Source organism: Rhagoletis zephyria, unplaced genomic scaffold, assembly GCF_001687245.7.
Source record: "Rhagoletis zephyria isolate East Lansing unplaced genomic scaffold, Rhagoletis_zephyria_1.1 Rzeph_scaffold_04778, whole genome shotgun sequence".
Classification (NCBI taxonomy): domain Eukaryota; kingdom Metazoa; phylum Arthropoda; class Insecta; order Diptera; family Tephritidae; genus Rhagoletis; species Rhagoletis zephyria.
Genome location: NW_016161861.1, coordinates 1,467 through 24,842, shown reverse-complemented (window position 1 = coordinate 24,842; position 23,376 = coordinate 1,467). Strand labels below are relative to the sequence as shown.

The 23,376-nt window shown below is 34.4% G+C and overlaps 1 protein-coding gene across 2 annotated transcripts; it reads left to right on the top strand.

Annotated features, from left to right (window-relative positions):
- Window positions 1-1,791: 1,791 nt before the first annotated feature.
- Osi9 (DUF1676 domain-containing protein Osi9) lies at window positions 1,792-19,802 on the top strand. Of its 2 annotated transcripts, XM_017626711.1 has the most exons (4): window positions 1,792-2,190; window positions 5,190-5,197; window positions 6,225-6,472; window positions 18,359-19,802. In XM_017626711.1, the coding sequence occupies exons 1-4, from the start codon at window positions 2,044-2,046 to the stop codon at window positions 18,658-18,660; spliced, it is 705 nt and encodes a 234-aa protein (XP_017482200.1). In that variant the 5' UTR covers window positions 1,792-2,043; the 3' UTR covers window positions 18,661-19,802. The 2 variants fall into 2 exon arrangements, with proteins under 2 accessions (XP_017482200.1, XP_017482201.1); XM_017626712.1 differs by lacking the exon at window positions 6,225-6,472 and having other exon boundaries at window positions 5,190-5,445.
- Window positions 19,803-23,376: the final 3,574 nt, after the last annotated feature.

Sequence of the window (23,376 nt, the reverse complement as noted above, 5' to 3'; positions counted from 1 at the left end):
AAATATTTCTGCATCAAAAAAGAAGATTTCTAAAAAATTTCGCTTACGTCTTTGATGGTTAGGTACTTTATAAGTATATATCTATATCTAGCAAGGTGTCAAATTTCATTGCGGAGAAGGCTAGCTAGTAAATATTTTATTTTTTTTTTCGGAAGCTTTTTCTTTGAAGCGACAAACCCTTAGAAATTAGCCTGGAAATTTTAGGACTTAAGTTAACAAAACGTAGACTGTATCGTGGATATCGGTAGAATGACAATTCGCTAACTACCTTTGTTCCGCAACTTTTTTTTTTGTAAGAGAAGAAAGTTTTGTTTTTGAAGTTATTGCAAATGCATGTTCAAACAAAGCGATCTCTGGCAAGGAGCTATGGAAGATAGGCGCACACCCTCATGCCTGATTTGGGAAAGGGGAGAGAGCGGGAAAGCCGATCTCAATCTATTCACATCTTCCTCTAGAAATGCTGCCATTAATCTTTTCATAATTAATGTATATATTTTTCGGCAAGCAGTTTTGTCACTTAAAATCAAACATAGAGTTTCTCCAGGCACGAATTCGTTAAGTGTGCTTGCCCACTCTTTGAAAAAGAGAGTATATATGTATATATGTAAACATAAGGAAGAGTGGTAACATTTTTGTTTAACTCTCAGCAAAATGCCAATTCAAAGCTCCACTTTAGTTGACATACATATATATGCAACAACGACAAAACCCCACATCTCTACACAGGCCAACTGAGAGTTCGCGCCAACAAACGATCGCGGGAGTGAGTTGAGCAAATGGGAGTGTTGAGTTGTTGCAATGTCATTGTCAATGGCAGCGACTGCTAAAGAGTCACTAAAGTGGATTCACTAACAGCGACAAGAAGAATAACAACTGCTAAAATGCCAGCAAATGGTACTGTTACTGCAGAAGAGCTAACTACACAGGCCGCAGCTGATTTGTATTCTAAGCGCGGTTGTTGCCTCACAAATGCAAAGCTGTGTGTTACTGTGTTACGCATAGAGAATTTTGCCGGATGGTCGGTGGTGGTTGGTGGTAGTGTTTTGGTCTATTTATACATACATACATACATACGCTACAGAGGTACACTAGAACAGTGCTCGTCAAACTTTTGAGTGTGACGGACCGGCTGCAGTTTTTCTATTACGTCGGGGACCGGTACCTTTTTTTATTGATTATTTTTCGTTTACGATCATCTCATATATGTATTAAAATTTGTTTAAATGAATTTCTTTATTAGCCGGGTGTCTATATATGACCTATTACCATTTAATGATAGCAGATATTAGCGATTTTTTATGAATGTTTAACAAATTTAAGTTGTTTTTATTATACAAGTTGTATATAGCCTCATTAAACAGTAATATAAAACATCAAAAAATCGTTGTCCATTTCGCGACGCCCTTTGCGGACCGGCGACTTATGGCTTACGGACCGGCACCGGTCCGCGGACCACCACTTTGACGAGCACTGCACTAGAAGACCAACAGCTACTGAGCTGCAACATTTACACGATTTTTCAATAAACTACTCCATCAAGAACAACAACAACAACAAATGATCGCAAATTAAGTGGCTTTCTCACCGCGATTACGTTAAACTCACTTCAATTGAATGCAATTCAATGTGACTTACAAGTAAGTAAAATGAGTAAGAAATGTATGTGTGTATATACATAAATTTATGCGTACGCATACGTATGTGACATATGTACAACAACGATGAGATTTACATACATATGTACATATAAGTGTTTGTGTATTTCACTGCGCATTTGTTTGAGCGCCGGGAATAAAACTCGATCCACATGAGCCTCCCAGTCACAGTTTACCGGTTGCCTTCTGACCGACCGATTGATCGCTTAGCTGAGAAAAATAAAATTTCAATAAATTCTCATTTGACTAAGTAGCAGTGGATTACCAGGATAAATAGTTAAGAGGATTATAACTGAGAGACGACAACAGCAGGAGGGACAGACGTGTCGTTAAGTGCGCATTTAATTAAAAATCAAAGAAAAAAAAACTATTAAAAAAAATTGTGAAAATGTTTAAGTTTGTGTGTTTATTTGCCTTGGTGGCGACCAGTGCCGCCTCCAGCGCCAAGCAAGTCTCCGAGACAGATAGCCTCCTGACTAGCGCCCTTAAAATGGTCAAGGAGTGTGGTGATCGTTCAATGGTTTTATGTATGAAGGTAAGAAAAAAAAACCGAAAGAGCACACAAATAACTATAAAAGACAAAACAGTGGCTCTAAAGTGTGAAATGTGTATTACGTACGTACAAATCAAATCAAGGTGTTTTTAAAGCTGAATGGATTTAGGTAAAGTTATGCATTTAAATGTTATCATGCAGGGAATAATAGCGAAGAATGCAGCGATAGTGAATATGTGAAATGATAATGAAATAAAAAATATCCTACTAAAGGAAAATGAGATAAACAAACCCTACTTTTGTTTAGCGAGAGAATGAGAACTTGAGAATGGGAATCCTGGGGCCGGTGTGTATGGACCTAGATTAAAAAAAAAACATCCTGACTGTCATATACCCAACCATATTCCGGGCGGAAATTTTCGCAACTGAAGTCTGTGTCCACGAATGTTTTCGCAGAAGTACTAATGGAGCAACAAAATCAAATATCCAGGTAGCGTTAAGAGGGCTTGACTCCTGCAAAACAGTGTCAAAGGTAGTAGATAGTTGCAAAAAAATACTGGTAAAACTAGGAGCCAATAACTGAGTAACCTTGCGATGGGTTCTGGGCCATAAAGGCCTCGATGACAATGTAAGCGATGACACTCTAACGAAATTCGGTGTCCAACGGAGCCCGGTCGGCCCGGTCAGCCTTTATTTGGTCTATCCAGAGACCACACACAACAGAGTTACTAAAGGGATGGGAGGACTTGCAAGTTACAACTCAATGGCGCACAACAAAGGACAAAAGGCAGTCCAAAAGATTCATAAATCCTTTTGGTGGAATCTCTGAGCGGCTACTAAAACTTAGCAGAGAGGGTTTCAGAACTCTAACCGGATACTTGACAGAACATTGCAGACTGAGGAGACGAACTGCGGAATTAAACATCACACCAAATTTTAGTTAATTATTGTGAAACTCATTGTGGACCATATTAATTTTATGCAGAAATTATGCTTCTATCCCGATAACATTCTTTACTTTCCGCAAAACTCGTTTCTGTAAACGACTACTATTACAATAGACAAACCAATTAGTTATAAAAAAGTTGAGACTTACCATGACCTTTGACTTATAGCAGTTAGTATTTTATTAATCCACCTACAAACTAAATTCCCCGATTTTGGGGGGAAAGGGGAATAGCTTTAAATTTTGAGGGAATTCAATAAACAAACGGTTTTCATTACAACATTCCTATTGAGAATAAAATTAGAACTTATAACGGTGTTGTGGATTTAAAACCTAACGTAAATAATTGCCTGGTACAACCGTATCGTACCGATATTAAAGAAATTACATCCGTGCATATCGACTCTTTTGACTTGAAGAAAGAAGGGAAAATTCTACGTTCAGATAAAATATCATATGTGGGGTTCATTTGACCGTCAGGGATATACGAATCGTCAAGCTTCCTATTCAATATGTTTTTCACCAAATTTACTAATCGTTGTTGGGTAAATTTGGTGTAAAAAAGTATTGAATAAGAAGATTGACGCTTCTTTTCCGTTCATTCTGAATTCGAGATAAAAAAAAACTTATAATATAAAAACTAGGGCTGTGCGATTATTCGATTACTCGAGCAAGTTGGTTAATCAATTATTCGGTTAATCAATTAGTCGAGTAATCAAGATTTTGATTACTCAAAACGATGATTAATCGAGTTACTTGAAATATGATTACTCAAAAAAAAATAAGTTTGCTCGTTAAAAGAGTTTACTTTGGAAAATGCTTATTTTCTTTTTTACATTCTGTATATGAAAAAATGTTTCGTTTTCATTTTTGAAAACATAAACGTTGTTTTCAAAGCATCAAGGAACTTTAACTACTTTATACATATGTAAAGAGTTGAAATGTTGATTACTCATTTTACTCGAAATGTTGATTAATCATAAAGCAAATTACTCAAATATTTTTGTTTTTGGTTAATCAAAAATCTTGATTACTCGAGTAACTGAACTTTTGAGTAATCATAATTTCCAATTAATCGAATAATTGAGTTATTTACTTTATGATTAATTAAAATTTTGAGTAATCAATTAATCGCACAGCCCTAATAAAAACCGTAAATGATGGAATAAAGAAAGACTAAACTTTGTTGTTTTATGCCGAATGATAAAAAGATAAAGTATTTATTTTAGAAAAGTTTTCAAATTCACAGGTAAACGAAAATTCCAACATTTCCGCACATTTCTATTTAAAAAAAAATCAAAAATAACTGGTAATTTCATGTTATGTTGTTTTTGTAACTCGTGTTTATAAAAGTCAAATTTATACCTTTTATGTTTAACTTTTTCTTCAATCTTATTCAAAAAATTCCACCAAACCCCGTTATTCCATTGTAAATAGATGTCTTAAAAATGCCAAAAATTAGTATTTTGTCATTTAAGTCGAAATATCTCAAAAACTGGAGCCAGTCTAATATTTCTAATTGCACATTCTGATTCTAGGAAAAAATCCTATAAGAATCAGGGTTCACATTCTGTGCCGAAAGCACTTTTGGAAATTTTGTTCGCCATATATGTATGTATGTATATTAGTTAAAAAAACTGTTCTTATTATCTCATTATAATTGTTGACATTTGTTGTTTTTTTTAATAAAACATATTTTGAATGAAAGGTATTTTTGGGGAATACCATTGAAAATAGGAGAATGTATGTCAGGAATTTGGGGGAATTAGCCTTAATAGAGTTGGCATCCCTGCAGCCGTACTCCAGCATTCACTATCGCTAATTTTTATCGCTAAAAATCTCCAAAATAATAGCAGATGCGCCTAACAACCTGCAACATCTAGTTACATGGCCCTCATACTGCCAGATTTGGCTGATTACACTTTGATTCTGTTACTTTTGCATGTTCTGTACTTTAAGGCCCCACAGCTTTCAATTTAGAGAGTTTTAGCGATGGAAATTCTCTCCTGGTTGCAACTTAATATTTCAGCACTCAATACTACATACATATGTACGTACTACAACCTAATCCAAATATCTTTTCCTCCCTTCCCAGGAACGTGCATTGCACTACTTCGATAATGAAAATGGTGACGTCAAATTGACGGAAGGCATTTCGCTGATAAAAACCGATGACATCCCAGTTGGACGTTCGCTAAGTGATGCCACCTTGCCCGAAGAACCAGAAGCGCGCGAAAATGAGGTCGACGCTTTGTTGGTGGAGCGTGTGGCGAGATTCTTCGGCACACATACACTGCAATTTAAAGTGCCCAAAGACTCAATTCAGGATATGCAACGTGCGCTAGAAGAATGTAAGTACATACTATTTAAACATACATATCGTCACCTGAAATGCAAAAAGATGTAAATAACTTATAAAAAATTAAAAATTCGCTTTTTGATTGACATGATGGATTTCATTGAATTATAACTGCCACATCATTTTATAAAAAAAAAAAAAAAAATATTTTGCATTTCAAGGTGACGATAGACATGTATGTATATATAAAGAGATACAAATGTAAATGCAATGCCTACAAAGTAAATTATNTACATATATATCGTCACCTGAAATGCAAAAAGATGTAAATAACTTATAAAAAATTAAAAATTCGCTTTTTGATTGACATGATGGATTTCATTGAATTAGAACTCCCACATCATTTTATAAAAAAAAAAAAAATATTTTGCATTTCAGGTGACGATAAACATACCCATGTATGTACATATATATAAAGAGATACAAATGTAAATGCAATGCCTACAAAGTAAATTATTATTGTCTTGGGAAAAGTGGAAGGAACATTTTTCAGAGAAAACTAAAAAGTGATTCAGACACAGCAGATGTGCAGCTTTTGAGTTTACGTTAAATAAATCACTCGTGATAAAACAAAAAAAAAGCAACGTCGCTGCTATCATCAAGCTGTTATCACAATCTCAAACGCGATGTCAATATGTCTGTACAGCCCCACGTGCATTCGTACATATTTGTCGCTTGCATACGGATGCAATTTAATTTTATGTGGGTTATGTGGTTGCATGCAACAAGTCTCGAGGCGATCGTGCTGCAAAAAAAAAATCCTGTTTTCANGTTGCACTACTTCGACAATGAAAATGGTGATGTCAAATTGACCGAAGGCATTTCGCTGATAAAAACCGATGACATCCCAGTTGGACGTTCGCTAAGTGATGCCGCCTTGCCCGAAGAACCAGAAGCGCGCGAAAATGAGGTCGACGCTTTGTTGGTGGAGCGTGTGGCGAGATTCTTCGGCACACATACACTGCAATTTAAAGTGCCCAAAGACTCAATTCAGGATATGCAACGTGCGCTAGAAGAATGTAAGTACATACTATTTAAACATACATATCGTCACCTGAAATGCAAAAAGATGTAAATAACTTATAAAAAATTAAAAATTCGCTTTTTGATTGACATGATGGATTTCATTGAATTAGAACTCCCACATCATTTTATAAAAAAAAAAAAAATATTTTGCATTTCAGGTGACGATAAACATACCCATGTATGTACATATATATAAAGAGATACAAATGTAAATGCAATGCCTACAAAGTAAATTATTATTGTCTTGGGAAAAGTGGAAGGAACATTTTTCAGAGAAAACTAAAAAGTGATTCAGATACAGCAGAGGTGCAGCTTTTCAGTTTACGTTAAATAAATCACTCGTGATAAAACAAAAAAAAAGCAACGTCGCTGCTATCATCAAGCTGTTATCACAGTCTCAAACGCGATGTCAATATGTCTGTACAGCCCCACGTGCATTCGTACATATTTGTCGCTTGCATACGGATGCAATTTAATTTTATGTGGGTTATGTGGTTGCATGCAACAAGTCTCGAGGCGATCGTGCTGCAAAAAAAANACGCGATGTCAATATGTCTGTACAGCCCCACGTGCATTCGTACATATTTGTCGCTTGCATACGGATGCAATTTAATTTTATGTGGGTTATGTGGTTGCATGCAACAAGTCTCGAGGCGATCGTGCTGCAAAAAAAAAATCCTGTTTTCACTACTTAATGTCACAATTGACTGCATTTCGCTTCATATATGTATATACACATATATTCATGAACATGTGATAGTTTTTATGCGGATTTTGAGGTCACCAAACCGGTGTCACAAAACAGGCTATTTGTTTTGCTCTTGAAAATACAACGGTGTATTTTTAATCACATAAAATACGTACATGACTGCGTACATGGTTTTCTTCCTGCTCTAAATTGTGTTATAAGTTATTAAATTAAGCTGAAATATATACATACATACATATGTACATATGTGCCTGTATGCAGCAGTGATAGTGTCAGTGTTGTCACGAACAAATTGTTTTTCCTACCAAGATTAACCAAAACCTATCAAAAGTGTTTGAGGTTTTTAAATTGTTTATCCAATGCCAAGTTTATTAAAAATTTAGATAGCATAACATTTAGTAAAATTAAAACACAGCTAATACAACAAAAACCACTTGACTACGTATGTTACGTGGGCAGTCACATAGAATATGTTCTGGGGTTTCCTCCACCAGCTCACAAAACGCTATGGACCATGCAAGTGCATTTGGTCTTCAGGCTTTGGAGACAGTCAGCCCTTTTGTTGCCTTCAAGCCCTTCATGTCCCGGAACACACCATAGCATTACGCTATTATGGGGCTCCAGGTGGTTCAAAAGAGTTTTTAAGATGCCAGCAAGCCTGATGCTGATTTAAAAGAGTCTAACTATCCGACATTTTATTTATTTTGGTCCCATTTGTCATTCTACATAGACCTCTCCGACATTTTATTTATTTTGGTCCCATTTGTCATTCTACATAGACCTCGATTGCGAAGACTGCAGCCTGGAATATAGTTAGATATGTGGAAATTGGCAGACTTTTCCAAATCTCGGTCCAAAGACGTACACCCGAGTAACACGCTTTACTGTTCGTATTGCATACAAAAAATCTTTGCGCATTTTCATATGTCCACTCANACGTACACCCGAGTAACACGCTTTACTGTTCGTATTGCATACAAAAAATCTTTGCGCATTTTCATATGTCCACTCATATTTCGTATTTATCCATCGATTTTCTTCATCAGTAGCTTGATTTTTTTTTTTTTTTGTAGCAGAACAGGCTTTAGTACAAATGCAAAAATTTGGCGCAGAACCTGTTATTTTTTAAATTTTTCTTCTATTTTTCATTAAAAAATAAAAAAAGCTGGAATGCTTAATTAATTTGGCAGAAACTATTCGCCCTATTGGAAAGTGATGTATATACGGTTTATGGAGAATTCCATTGGCTTTCATTTGCCGTATTTGATATTAAGATTTTTAAATTGGTTCGTAAGATATATGTGATTAAAAGGAACCAATTTTTGCTTTAAGCTGAATAACGGTAAATTGCAAATATCTCGAAAACGTATCCATAGAAAAAAATTAACTCGATTTTCGGAATCACCGAGCAATTCTACATAGAAATTGGACAGTGGCGTCTGGAGAACAAAAATCAAATTAAAATATGTGATCCAGTGTAATTGATAACAAAATCTATAAATAATTGATATCAAAATCGGTAAACAATCAATAACAAAATCGATAACAGTATCGATAACAAAATCGATAACAGTATCGATAACAAAATCGATAAACACTTTGGTAACAAACCAATAAAAAAATCGATAAAAAATATCTATAACAAAGCTACTTTAAACATCGCTTACAAAATCTATAACAAAATCGATACAAAATATCTATAACAACGTTGATAAAAATATCGATTATTATATCGATTAGTTCCGAAGACATCAATAGTAAAGTCGATAAAAATTTCGATAACAAAATCGATAAAAATATCTATAACAAAAGCGACAAAAATATCGATTATGATATCGATAAGTCCCGAGAATACCGCAAATCTCTAAAATCCCAAAATAGTTTACAGATTAAGTCTCTGTGTCTAAATTTACCTTTATTTTTGCCTTTATCTTTATGAAGCTTTATTTTTGGGTTTTTGTTTTTACCTTTGCTTTAACCTTTTCTTTATCTATGTGCGTACTCCCCTTTTACTTTCATTCTTGTAATCGGCTTTTTCCATGTAAGTGTTATTCTCTTACCTTTCATAAGCAAGTTTTTGTTAAATGCATACACTCAAGAAGCACTTGCTTCAGCCCCAACCATTTCCGTTGCACCATTTTCGTTAAATTTTCCAATTTAAGGTATCCACACACCTATGCGATTCTGTCGGTGTGAATCTGTTCCGACAAAATTTATAACAGTGCCGACCATAGTTATGCGACCACACTTATGCGATTTTGCTGCAGCGATTTATTCGAACATTCACAGGTCTTCTTTTGGTCGAGCCGAAATCGCAGACCCCGCGTTTTGAGAACGAAAAAGGTCAATAGAAGGATTTTACAATATGAAAACAAAATTGAACGTAAGAAAACAAAACATATTTGATGTAGAAAATTAAAGAATTTAATTTGTTTTTTTTTTCTAAAATTTTTGTTTGTCTATAAATTGACATTTGTTACTGCGATAAAATCGCACAGATGTGTGCGTACTTGCGTTTTCGAAGCAGTAACGTCTGTAGCATTCAAAATTGGTGCGGGTTCGTTACGGCAGAATCGCATAGGTGTGTTGATGCCTTTACTCCTGACCAACCAACCGCCGCTAAAGAAGTTTCACTTCAAAAAAAAGTTTCTGGTCAATGGCATTTAAAGCAGGGACCGCAAATAACGATTATCCTTTGAAATTTCAACTCAAAAAATCACGCGGAAAGAGAAATGCTACGAACATAAGGAGTAAACCAATATATTTCTTATTACTCGGAGTACCTTCAGCGGCACTGATTTTTATTTTTTAATTTTTACTTATAAAAATCAAGTTTAATCATTATATTTTGAGTTTTATTTTTTACTCAGAAAATAATCATTATGTTTTGAGTTTTATTTTTTGCTCAGAAAATAAAACTTAATTTTTGCGTATGCGTATGCGCATGCGTGAATAGACAGGGGGCGGCTGCATTGAACCTTTAACACCAGGGCAGAAACAGAGAGAACCACATTTCTAAAAAAAAGTGCAAAAAAGCGCATACGCATACGCAAAAATTAAGTTTTATTTTCTGAGCAAACAATAAAACTCAAGAAATAACGATTATTTTTCGAGCAAAAAATAAAACTTAAAACGTAACGATTATTTTCCGATCAAAAAATAAAACTTAAAACGTAACCATTATTTTCCGTGCAAAAAATAAAACTCAGTTAATAACGATTAAAAAGTAATTTTTATAATAAAACTTATAACCGTTATGGTCCCTGATTTAAAGTAAATAGGAAAAAATTATTTGAATAAACCTGATAGTTCAATACAATTCTTCTGAATTTGACCTTGGCATGACCTATAGATAACTATGAAGGATCAAGGGACGCCCATATTCGGATTCAGCTACAACAAAAACCTATGAACATATATGAATTTTTATTTTTATTGAATACATTATTTTCCTCAAATGAGCTCCAACCTGACATGATGTTGGCTAACAAACTTTGGGTTCGCATTCTGTTCTTCGAATGCCATAAGGATATAGAGGTTTGGTTCAATATGCCGAAACATTTTTTTTGTAACCATGTGATACTAATAAATTAGTTTGCCCTCACCTGCTTCGCTGAGTGTATGAAATAGATCAAAGTTCTAGAGATATGCTGTATTAAAAATTCTGTTCGTATTGGAGCTGCTACGCCCCTTTTTCCGAAATTCTGTGTTTACTAAGTTTAATACCCGATATGCTTTTATAACTCACTTTATCATAGTTTTACCGTTATCTCGAAAACTAGTCCGTCGCTTGTTGCTAATAACAATGTTATCAATATCTTTCAGAGGAGAGCTATTAACTCATTTTGTTTTTGATTTTGCAACAGTCATGCCAAGGGCCAGTTTCAGATGAAAGTTTAAATGTCACTTGCGTTTACTTTTGATTTTAGATCACCTTTGTTTTAATATGCCAAAGAAGTGGCAACGCTGTTTTCTTGTTCCTTGAATTTGTTTGGTATAACCACAGGCTTGCATATCTCATAGCTACATAAATTGCCAATATTGATAATTTAAGTGCACTTTAAATATATGATCTGAAAATGAATTTTTGAAGTTAATCAACAATCTCTACTTAAATAGCTCATCTGAAATTTAGCCTTAAACACCCATACTCACCGTTCGCTCTTCAAATTTCAGTAAGCGTACAAATTGCTTGTGATTATCGCAAATTAAGGCTACTTTGTTGGTAAACATCTGCACGCCATAGCCAGTTTTCAAGTTGAATGCCAAAAATGAACACATCCCAACTGGCTGGGTGGGGCAGCTGAAGCACTTTCTCGCGCAAAAATCAACAAACGAAACACACAAGCACAATTATTCATGCGCATGCGCATACCGCCAGACTTTGAGGCAAACGCCGTTAAAATGTGTTAATTATGGTCTTTATGAGACTATTGCCTTTATTGTTGTCGATGTTGCATTTGATGTCTACCTACTTAGCCAATATTTGTATGCGCCATAGCTGTTAAAAGCGCGTTAGTCAAAAAATACTGTAAGCCGCACAAACAGTGAAAATAAAATGGCAAAGTGGGGTAAAATTCAAAGGGGAAGTGCGAGGCATATAAACGAGTTGAATTCGAATATGTAGGCGTACATACAAATATGTAAATATGCATGTATGGGTATGATGTGCACAAATATATGTATATACACAAGTACATATGTATGTGCCAACATGTGAAAAAGGAAAAGTTAATTTATTTAATATGTAAGCAAACAACTGTAAATAGAGAAATTCGATACGTGTTTTGTATGCTGAGCGGGCGGCGTGTTGGTTAACGAAACGAACAAGGAAAGTAACCGCTATGCGCCGCACAAATGTCCGACCAGCATACAAAACAGCCTTGGAGAAATCAACTCAACTGATGGCCAATATAAAAAAAAATAACAAAAAGCTACAAGAAAAATAAAAACAATTACAGTGTTTTAGAAACTGGCATAAACAAGAATGAATGCTGGATGTGGACAATTGTAAATAACAGTAATTTCAATGCTTCATTTATATGCTAATATCAGTGCATACAGGTAGTAGACGCACGCATATGCAGATTAGGGTAAGCACGCATCTGTTTTGCCTCTAAGTTGCTAAACTGCCAGTTTAAAGTGCAACCCCATTCTCTGGTTCAAGGCTTTATGTATGTCAACAATTGCGAGACAACTTACCTCAGTCAGTAGGATGCGACTAGTGCGAATGCATATGTATGCATGTAACGCATGCATCGTACGGCTACACAATAAACTTGTCCACCAATGAGGCTATGCTTTCTGTGCGCCGCTTCCTTGCATTCTTGTTTATTCCATGTCACCAACAGCGAGAGCCAACATTCTCACGCCAGCTGCCGATAGTGATATCATTTGAATTGTAGTTTCCATAACAAATTCCAGCAACAGGTGGTACGGTCATGCGGCGTCATGCTCTGCCGGTATTATCTCTTTGAATTGAGTTATGTATGTACATATGTATTATAGGTACGGTAACAACCCTGTGGGGAAAATCTCTAGTTCTGAACTGGTGCGCTTCTAGCACATTTAGACCCAGTACTGGTTCGCGATAAATCTCTTTTGCATGCAAGCAACTGGCGAATTTAACATGGCGATGTCCTAGGAAGTGTCAATTGCCCCCCGCTGCATCCCTTTTTCGATAGTTCCGAACGAGTCCTAAATTCTATAGTTCTGAACCAGTTCTAAAATCGACAGACGAAAGAAAAAAGTATCATGATTTTTCAATACTTTTGGTTCTTCCGTGTGTGTGATTTTAAGTAATTTTGGAAGAAATGTGTTTTCAATTTCAAACTTAATTTGTTTGAATGATTTTAAGAAATTTACGTTTACATACCTTTAGCTGTAGCTGAGTTTGCAGAGGTGCTCGCTGTTATTTCTCAGATTCCAGATGGTCCCAAGATGTTGAAATGTTAACACAAATTTTAGTTTTGTATTACCAAGCTATGAAAGAGAATCTGCGAAGCACAGAATAGAAGCGTATTTGAACGAAGAAGCCGCCGAACACATATCTATGTAAAGTAAACAAGCCCTGCATCCCTTATTCGATAGTTCCGAACTGGTTCTAAATTCGACAAATAAAATCTAGATCGTTCTGCATCCCTTTTTCTATAGTTCCGAACCATTTCTAAATTCGTCACTTTAGATATCGATTTCTAGTGAAAAAAACAGAAAAAAATTACTTTTTTAAAAGTACCACTTTTCCCCGATTTTGGACTGGTGGGGATCTAGTGCCTATCGGACTAGCTCCTTTTTGGCGATAAAGACCTAGTACGGAACTAGAAATTTGATTCACTAGTTCGTGGTTTCCCTGCAGGGAAGATTTCTGCAGACAAGAATCTGAACGTATTTTTGTTTTTTATGAAAAGATATAACATCTTTTAATACAGTTTTCTTTAAAAAAAAATATCGAGAAAAAAACTATACTCCAAACAATAAACATTAAATAAAATAAAAGTAAAAAAAAACTTGGAAATGAAAGTAAATGATGCTATTTCCTAATCAAAATGGAAATAGCGTCAATCATGCTTAAAGTATGTCGATTCAAAGAAAAAAAGTTCTTTTGCGTGACGGCCGCGAAGCTACACATATTTAATCTTTGAAAGAGCAATAAAGTCAACGGATTTTATTTCGCTTTTTGAAAATAATGTTAATTGACTTTATTTCGCACCAGTATGCGAAATAGTGCCAATTTACCTTATTTCCGTTGATTTTGTTACCTGTCACCTAAAATTAAATGGGCTACAAAACTGCATAACAAAATTTTATCTAAAGATGCTGATTAGGAAGTTAGAAATCTTAGTCGAACTATGCAGAATTTTAACAATTTTGCACAAAGTCTGAATTTTGGATTTATATCGTGTGAGTTAAGTAATCAGCTACATACTAAAGAAAAATAGCCAAAACTTGCTGAAATGTCGCGTCCCAGTTTTTATTTTGTTCACTGTACATATATATAAAATTGAATGCAATTTTCTGTCGCATTTAAATAAAGTATTCAATTTTATTACTAATATATGTAGGAAGAAAGAGGGTTTAATTACCTTTTACGATATCACTTTTTTAAGAATCAGTTCAAAATTGTTAGAAATATAAGGTTTTTAATTTTTCGAAGATCTGACCTTTGACCCCTTATAGCACCTGTAATATAAGTTTGCACAAAAAATTTATATACCATACCATTTAAATAAGAGCGAGAGGCCAAGTTTGTACCTTTTTAGTTGTTTACATACAATAATTCAAAATAATTGTTTACCATAGGTAAAATTTCGAACTTCGAAGGCCCAAATCTCGATTTCGGCTAACGCGATTTTTAGCCGCTTAAAACTTGCACTTATTAAATTAGATTCAAAATAGCGATTTATCTGCGTACTCAAAATTGTTCTAAAAAAAATTTAGACGAAAATTCGTTGAATTATGTAGTTTTAATAAATGCATGAATTTTAATAAAAAAATAACAAAAAAAGTTTAGCTTGAAAAACATTGCAAATATTAAACAAAAACACCATACATTCACTTTTGATTGCCAGTGTATGTTAGTGTTAGGCCGAGCTTCTCCTCTGACTTGTGGTGTGGGCCTTGATGTACAGAAATACACTTGGAGGTTGATATTTCCTTGCGAGGGGCGACCGCTATTAGAAACATTTTTTTTTTTGTTTTTTGATCTTGGATTGAACCGGGCTGGATCCCAGGCCCTGCGGAATGGTAGCGCGTACTGCTAACCACTAAGGACGAAACATTTTGGCAGCCTATGCAAAGTTGCAGAAATCTTTCAAAGTATGTTCGACAAATGTTTTTTATGGAAAGAAATGTTTTTATGTGGACAAAAAAAATTAACAGGCATAAAAAGTTTACAATCTGGATGAAACTTTGTAGAAATTTATATAATTTTTGCAAAAAGTTTGAAATTTTTTAGATAATATGTAAACAATGCCGAGAAATGTATTAAATGCAGGAATTAATAAATATACGAAGTTTAATTAACACGTAGCAATGACTTAGATAAACTTACTTATATCGCACGCTTTCCTTTTTTTTTCACTTTTACAACTTGCCTCTGCAGACTTCATTTTGCCTTGTAATATTTCAATAGTTGTGTAAAACTACATTTTTCTGACCGAATTTATTCATAAATTAGTGACCGCAAATTATAATATTAGGTTTTATAATAAAGACCCTTTATTACAAGTGTGTGTAAAATTTTATTGATCGGGCTATTGTGGCCGAATGGGCAAATAAATAAACCGTTCCCAGTTAAATCGGTTTTTGGTTTTCTTCAATCAACAATTGCACCAAGATGACGTCACGCACAGAGCTAATTTCATGATAAAAAAAATTACAACGTAAACTCATTCTCTCAATTCGTCGGCGATCATATAAAATTGAAAAAAAAAATGAAATTGTTCACAATTGTTGTTGTTTGAGATTGAAAATGAGAACGTGTGTGTGTGTTTGAGTTTTAAATTTTTAAATTATATTGCTGGCAAATGTCAGACTGCCTCTCAATGGTTTTACCTTGTTATGTTTTTATCATGGCTGATTCTGTCAAATTCAAAAAGAGGGAATTAGCGGTACCACGATGTGCGAAGTCTCCATTTATATCAAGCGTGCGTTGAGAGTATAAAAAGTTCCAATTGCATACATATGTATGCATGTGTGTACATTATGGTGGTCCGAAAAAGCATGTGAAAATGAAAGTCGGAATTTTTATGCTCTCACCCCCTACGATTGTTCTATACATAAATAATACACCCCTATTCTTTTATTTTTAATTCAAAAAATATTTAGAGGTCGCCCAAAGCGCTCAAAGTTTTCCATGTATTTTTATATGGGGATAAAATAACTTTTCGTAGAAATGGTATAGGATTCTTAAAAATAAACATTTTATTACCGAAAAATATTTATTTTCAAGAATTAAATACCACTTTTACGAAAAGTTTTTTCCCCCGTATAAAAATACATGGAAAATTTTGAGCGCTTTGAGCAATCTCTAAATATTTTTTGATTTAAAAATCAAAAATAAGGGTATACTTTCTTCGATATAGAACAATCCTAGGGGGTAAGAGCATTACAATTCCCAATTTACTGTTTTTGGACCACCACACTAGCATTGCTACATCTGTTATCCTTGCAACACATACGCGTTTACTTTGCCGCTTTTACTTCGCCGCTATGGTATGCGTATTCACATTCCTCCATCACACTCCCCTTTCATTTTACATCCATTAAACAGCAGTTAGCCTCTATGACCTTATCTGCAGTTGTAACGCAACTGAACTTGCAACTTTTATTTATTGCACGCTATCTTTTCAGCAACAACATGACCGACCAGCACTCACTTTCCCGCCTTCAGTCCATCTTCATTACCAATATTTCCAATACATGCTCGCATCTTCCTCTTGACTGGCTTTGCCGTATGTTTATTAACTTTGGAAAGCTGTTTTCTCCTTCTGCTGAAGCACTTGTCTCTTGTTGCAGCTGCTGCTGTTTTTCTGCTTTCTTTTAATTCTCAGAAAATTTGCGGAGGCATAACTTTCTGCATTTGTTTTTGGGTTTTCCTCTATTTTCTTCTTTCCCGTATAAATAAGTAGTTTATTGCCAAGTATTTTAAATGAGTTTGAAAAACCATATCATAGAAAGCTAGTGGTGGATCCTGTCGGTGCTGCGGCACATATGCTTACACATATGTATGTATGTATGTATATATTTGTATGTGATTGGCATGAAGTACACACAAGTTCAATATTTTCACACACGTTTATGTTTACATATATATGTACACCGTGGCAGAATGCTTCGTGTGACAACTGACAACGGAAATGTGCGCTGAAATTGTTAAATTGCCTGGTTAAGCTGTTTCCGTTGTTGTTTACCGACAAGTTGGAAAGTATCAGTGACAAGCAATAACAACAACAACTGCTTGACAAATGTGACAGGAGAACATTTGGAGTATTCAATTTACTACCTAAGGACTTTATAATACACATGCAGTCGGTTATTGATTTTGCAGGCTAAAATTCAATTAAGCTCCCATGCTAAAATCGATTAGAGTTCACACACAATTTATTAGTTGGTTATCAAATTGAAATATGAATGCAGTAAACTTTTAATGGCGCTACAAAGTTAGTAAAATCGTATGGTGTGCTTGCAAATAGGTATGTGCATTAGGGTGGCCCAAAAAAGTAAAGCCAAAATTGTAATGCTCTCACCCCCTAGGATTGTTCTATATCAAAAAAACGTGTACCCCTACTTTTTATTTTGAAATCAAAAAACATTTAGAGGTCGCTCCAAGCGCTCAAAGTTTTCCATGTATTTTTATATGGCAAAAAAAAAAACAATTTTTCGTAGAAATGGTATAGAATTCTTGAAAATTATTAATATTCCAACGGAACCCTGGTTCTCTCAGGAGACTTTCAATAATAATACCCAATTGTTTATTTAACCATTTAGGACGCTTTGAGCGACCGCTAAATATTTTTTGATTTCCAAATAAAAAATTGTGTTTTTTCCGTAAAGAACAATCCTGGGAGCATAAAAATTCCGACTTTACTTTTTCACACTTATTTTGGATCACCCTAATTTACATACATTTGTGTGTTAAAAATAAACAAATCAGGCTTTAAAACTAAATTAATGAAATTAACTTTTTAATCTCAATCTAAGTTCATTTCGATTTTTACTAATACTATAATTCCGCTGTAATGTAGTGACCAAAGATGCGCGCTACCATTCCGCAGGGCCTGGGTTCAAGCCCAGTTTCCGAGCAATATAAAAAAAATGGAACAAGTGATTTAAAAAAGAATTTTTTTAAGACAATAATAAAAAATCGACCACAATTTTTGTGTACATAGTTATGCCTTTTCATGTAGGCAATGCACATTCTAAATAGTTTTCAGTATGCTTGATAAAATTTTTACGATTGCTGTATTAATTCCCGCCACTCTCCTGTTTTCACTCACTCATCGCAACTCACAGCTGATGAAACAACACCATCTTATATACATAAATTCGCCTTGTTATATTCTTTTCAAAATTAAAATTTCTTTAACCGTTTGGCATTGCGTAAAATTAAAATCCACTTATAAAATATTTATCTACATACCTGTTTTTTCCTCTCTTTCTTCACTTGCAGCTCGCGGCAAGAAAAAGGAAAAGAAAAAGTACCTCCTGCCATTGTTGTTGCTCTTCAAACTGAAAATGGCTGCACTCCTGCCACTTGCCATCGGCTTCTTGGCATTGATCTCCTTCAAAGCGCTCGTTATTGGCAAGATTGCATTACTACTGAGTGGTATTATTGGACTGAAAAAATTGCTCGAATCGAAGAAGGAGAACTACGAAGTCGTAGCACATCCGCATTACTCGCACGAGGAGCACGGCTATGGACGTTCGCTGCACGAAGCGCAAAAATTGGCCTACTCAGCGTATCAAGAATAGGAAAGCAAGGTTGGGAAAGCTAAAAAACGTAGAAGTTGAATGTGGCTAAAAGGGAGTGCAATATGTATATCCTGAAAAAAAAAGAAAAACAAAAAACTTAACTTAATTTTCTAATTTATTTATTTATTTTACTATTTACAATAATTAATTTAAAATTTAGAACATTTCTACGTTAAAGAAAAAAACATGGCAGAGCGGGAGAGTATATATTTGAGAGAAGACAAATTACATACATATGTATAAGTACGTAAATGCATATATGCGGCACAAAATTGTCACAATACTGTTTTGAAAAAAAAAAAATTATTTATTTAGTTACTCAATATTTTGCGTCACTTTCTAGCGCTGTTTTGAGCCAGAGCTCAGCAGAGTTGCCAAACAAATTTAAATGCATGCCATTTCTTTTTTATTCAGCTCGCTCGCCTGCCTGCCTAACAACTCTCCTACTAAGTACTTAGACATAAGTATAGGCAGACTATGAGCATGCTTAGTTACATACTTTTTACTATGTACTATACTATTTCTGCGCTTAACTAGTTTATGTATTGTATTATTACTCTTTTCAACTTGTTGTCACCGCTTATTGTGTTCTTTATTAGAGTAAGTATGTGTATATGTACAAACTTTCGTAATACATACTTAACTTTGTGCTTTAATGCTTTATGTAATGAAGTCTCACCTAATTTATTTTAAACTCGCAAACAGACTGGCTTTATGATACTACCTAGCTGAAAATTAAACGCAACTCGAATGGATGAACTTTACTTAATTTAACTAGAGACTTTACTGAATCTATAACTAGTGCAAGCTTTTGAACTATCAGCACCTAACAACAGTTCACCAATTTCAGGAAAAAGGAAGCAACTCTTGCTTACTTATATCTCTAAATTTGTCTCACATATATACCCATTTACACAATATGTAGTTTTACAGGAATATTCTTCTACCACTTTACTATAACAATTTTTTCGCCTAGTAAACACCTTCTAGTATTTACATACACACACACTTACATATAACTGTGAAAAGTACAAAACTAACAGAAACTACATTTTTTAACATTCACTAAGTAACACAATAATGATGTTCTCTTAAATAACTACAATTAATAAAAAAAAATTGCTTACATTATGCAATAGAATGATAAAAGTCAAACAAACAATCTGCTCTGTTTTTCGCCTATCAGTGAAAAAAAAGACAAAATCTTTAAAGCAAGCATTTACTAGAATATATCCGATGTTAACACGAAACGTGTCAATAATTTTTTCCTATATACTTCTTTGTTCTTTATAGACTGAAAATAAATATTTGCAAAAAAAATCAAAAACTATTAATTTCAATTAATTGGTAATCGATAGCCGCAACCAGCTGAATTGAGAAAAATAACTCAAGCAAAAAATAAAAATAAAAACATAGCTAATAATGTGCCTTGGTTAATAATGAATTTCTTTCAAAATCGAACAGCTCAACAATAGGATTCAGCGACGCCTCAAGAAAGGTAAGTGGTATTTTTAAACAGGGTCGTAACGCCGCACAGTGGTGCCCGAGAGGAAAAAAGTCAATTCTAACATCACAATGTAGTTTTTGTGTAGATAAAGGGTATTGTACCACTGCAACTGTTTGAAAAAGTAAGATAATGGCAACAGGTACGTTTTTTCACCAAAAATGTAGGAACTTTGTAATGTTACCTTTATATTATTAATATATTTACCTTTAAACGTTTTCTGTCTCTACTTTAGTTGACAGATTGATATATTGGCATCAATACTTTATAACTTTTATCTTAAGTTTTTATTCCTATCCTCATATACTAATGATGGCATACATTGCACTTTTAAGGCGGCTCGCAGGGCTGCCAACTTGGCTCAAACCATGCCACCTTTAGCCCTATTTTATATCAAATGGCACTTAGTTTTTCAATTAGGCACAAAGTGCCTAAATGGCACTTTTTAAAAACAGTAATATGTCAATACATTTTTGTTAAATTCTTTGCGTATGCTTCTCTTTCTCAACTAAAATTTTGTAATTTCTAAATATTATTCAACTGCTTTATTTTATTTTGGAATTGCACTTTTGTTTTAAAAATTTAGTTTCAATATGGCACCTCATAGCTAAGGATAGTTGGCAGCCCTGGCGGCACGCCCATTTTTGGAGCGTTCTCTTTTAGTAGTATTATGAATACGTATACAAAATCTCGGAGTTTTACTATCATCGGTGCGCTTTTTATGGCACTTTTAAGCAGGGCTTCGGAGCAAAGGTTTTTTTCCATCGCTCCGATTTGGTATTTTATTTGGCTCTGAGTTCAGCTCTTAGCTCCGCTCCCGCTCCAAATAAAAAGTTTGTATTTATATATTTAATTACTTAGTACATATCGAGCCCTAACCGTCAAAAATTTAGTTGACATTTTTTTATTTTTTTATTTTCTGGGCAGAGCATAGATGTACAGCTATTTGTAAGATCCCAATGTATTTATTTGGTCATGTAAATAAAGTGGCAGATATTAGTGCAGCCAGGGAAAAATCCGAAAACGGATCCGAAGAGGAAAAAAAGTGGTTTAAATGCGGATTTTTTCCGTTTACCGATTCCATTTTGGGATACTTTGACAATCCTTTATCCCCCTTAAATGTGCGGCAGAAATGTATGTACAGACAAGAACCGAAAATTTGTTAGAAACAGATACGTTTTTGGCATTTTGGATCCGGAGAATTGTACGAGAGCGCACTCTTCAATCGCAAAATTTACGTTTTTCTGCTGGCCGGGAAGTCTTTTTATTTTCATCGCCGTTAAAGTTGGCGTGGCAATATCACTGATGAACACTATTGCCAAGTAAAAATAGAATAAGAATTTATTTAACACGGTTGTTTTCAGTGGCAAAAAATAAATTAAAATTAAGTAAATTTAAATTTATATTACTGCACATGGATCACCATGTGGTATGAGTTACAGTAATTCAAACTTCAAACGCAAGTCGGGTGGGAAAGGCGTGGTCCAGGAGGCGTAAAATTTTAGAGTAGCCCTCCTTTTAACCAACCTCAACTTTTTGGAGGGTGAGACTGAAGATTTTTTCAAAATAAAAAATAAGGGATGCCCTATTGTACACGCAAAAAGCTGGTTATCAAAGGCTTGCAAAACATTTGCAGAAATTTATTATGGGAAGTTATACTTCTCTCCTGAACAATTTCAAAAAGCTAGCGATTTAGGTACAGTAAATAGCCAGTAACTTAATTTCCGGGAATCGCACTTTCGAAAAAATATTAAATACGCTAACATTGCAAATAGTTAATATTTATGTAGTTGTATGAAATTTTAATTAAGTAGATAGTTTTACCTTGGCAATTTTGAGATACCAGCCACCACACCACACTTCTCTTCATTATAAGGCATTGATCAAACCAAATAAACTATTTATCACTTATATATTAGTAGCACAGGTCTAAGCATTAGACTACGGCAATTGTGTCAATAATTGTCAATCAATAACCATAAACTTGCTGCTCTAAAAACATTTGAAGAAAGTATTGATAGTGACCTTATTTGGCCATATGTGTGCAATTATTTTCCATTTTTAATTATTTCAATTACTTTTGTTTCTCTCTCTCACACACACTTTTGTAATGAAATCATGCAACAAACGGCTGTAACTGCGTAATTGGCAAAGCAATAAAAGCAATCGAGAAGTGGTGTATACAAGTTTGTTGCAGCAACGAAGAATGTGAGCACTCACCTGTGGAGAAGACATGCAACATAGATATACATACAATACATATATGTACATATGCATATGTGCGGCGCAACACGAACTGCAAATAATTGAAAAGTATTGCAGTATCAAATTCTTATATGAACGCAAACAGATCGAATATCTTCTTAGAAAAAAGAAAGTCGGTGCGAAATACTCACATAGATTTGTATGTGCATACATACATACATACATATTATGTGCATACATTTGTAGGTATGTATTTAAAGAAAGTAAATTAGACTAGACTGGACTTGTGTGCCCACATACTTTCAACTAAGCATACATAAATATGTACATATATGTGTATGAGTATTTAGTACAACAACAACATCAATTTTCTAATGCATTACGAAGAATCAGAAATTAAATTGCTCTGGAAAATTGTCTTCCAATTATTTACGCTTTGTTTATGTAAAGTATAATTTTCGGCGAATTTTTTGCACATTTGATTTACTTTTGGGAAAAAAAATTTCACACAAAAAAAAAAATTTTCACAAAAATAATTTTTTTAGTATTTAGAATCGCAAAAAATTTTTTTAAGTAAAATCTTTTCCACTCATTTATTTTTTGTCAAGAGAAGCTGCTTACTCCATAAATATACGATTTATTACAAAGGACTTACAAAACATTCCAACCGAGTTGCAGATGCAATCGAAGGCCGCATTGTCAAAAGCACCCAGAACGTCTGCAGGAATGCCCAACGAGAATTATTTTTTTTTCTGGCAACCAGATTTTGCAGAGCTTGAGAGACAGCTCTCCTGATAGACTTTCCCTCCTGATAGGCATGTTGATGCAAATACAGAGGACGTGAAGAAAACGCCTCCCGACGAATACGCAACTCAACCCATCTCTGCTGGCATTTGCTGGAAACTTCCGGGAACGTGTGCAATGAGAACAAAATGAGAACGAAATTATCGAGAAGTGTGGAGAACGTTCTGCTCGAGAACAAAACGAGAACACAAGTGTTGAGAACT

Bases quoted from the DNA above. Each gene is read 5' to 3' on its own strand.
- Osi9 (XM_017626711.1), top strand. From the start codon at position 2,044: ATGTTTAAGTTTGTGTGTTTATTTGCCTTGGTGGCGACCAGTGCCGCC. The intron at 6,473-18,358 runs GTAAGTACATAC...CTTCACTTGCAG, and splicing joins GCAACGTGCGCTAGAAGAAT to CTCGCGGCAAGAAAAAGGAA.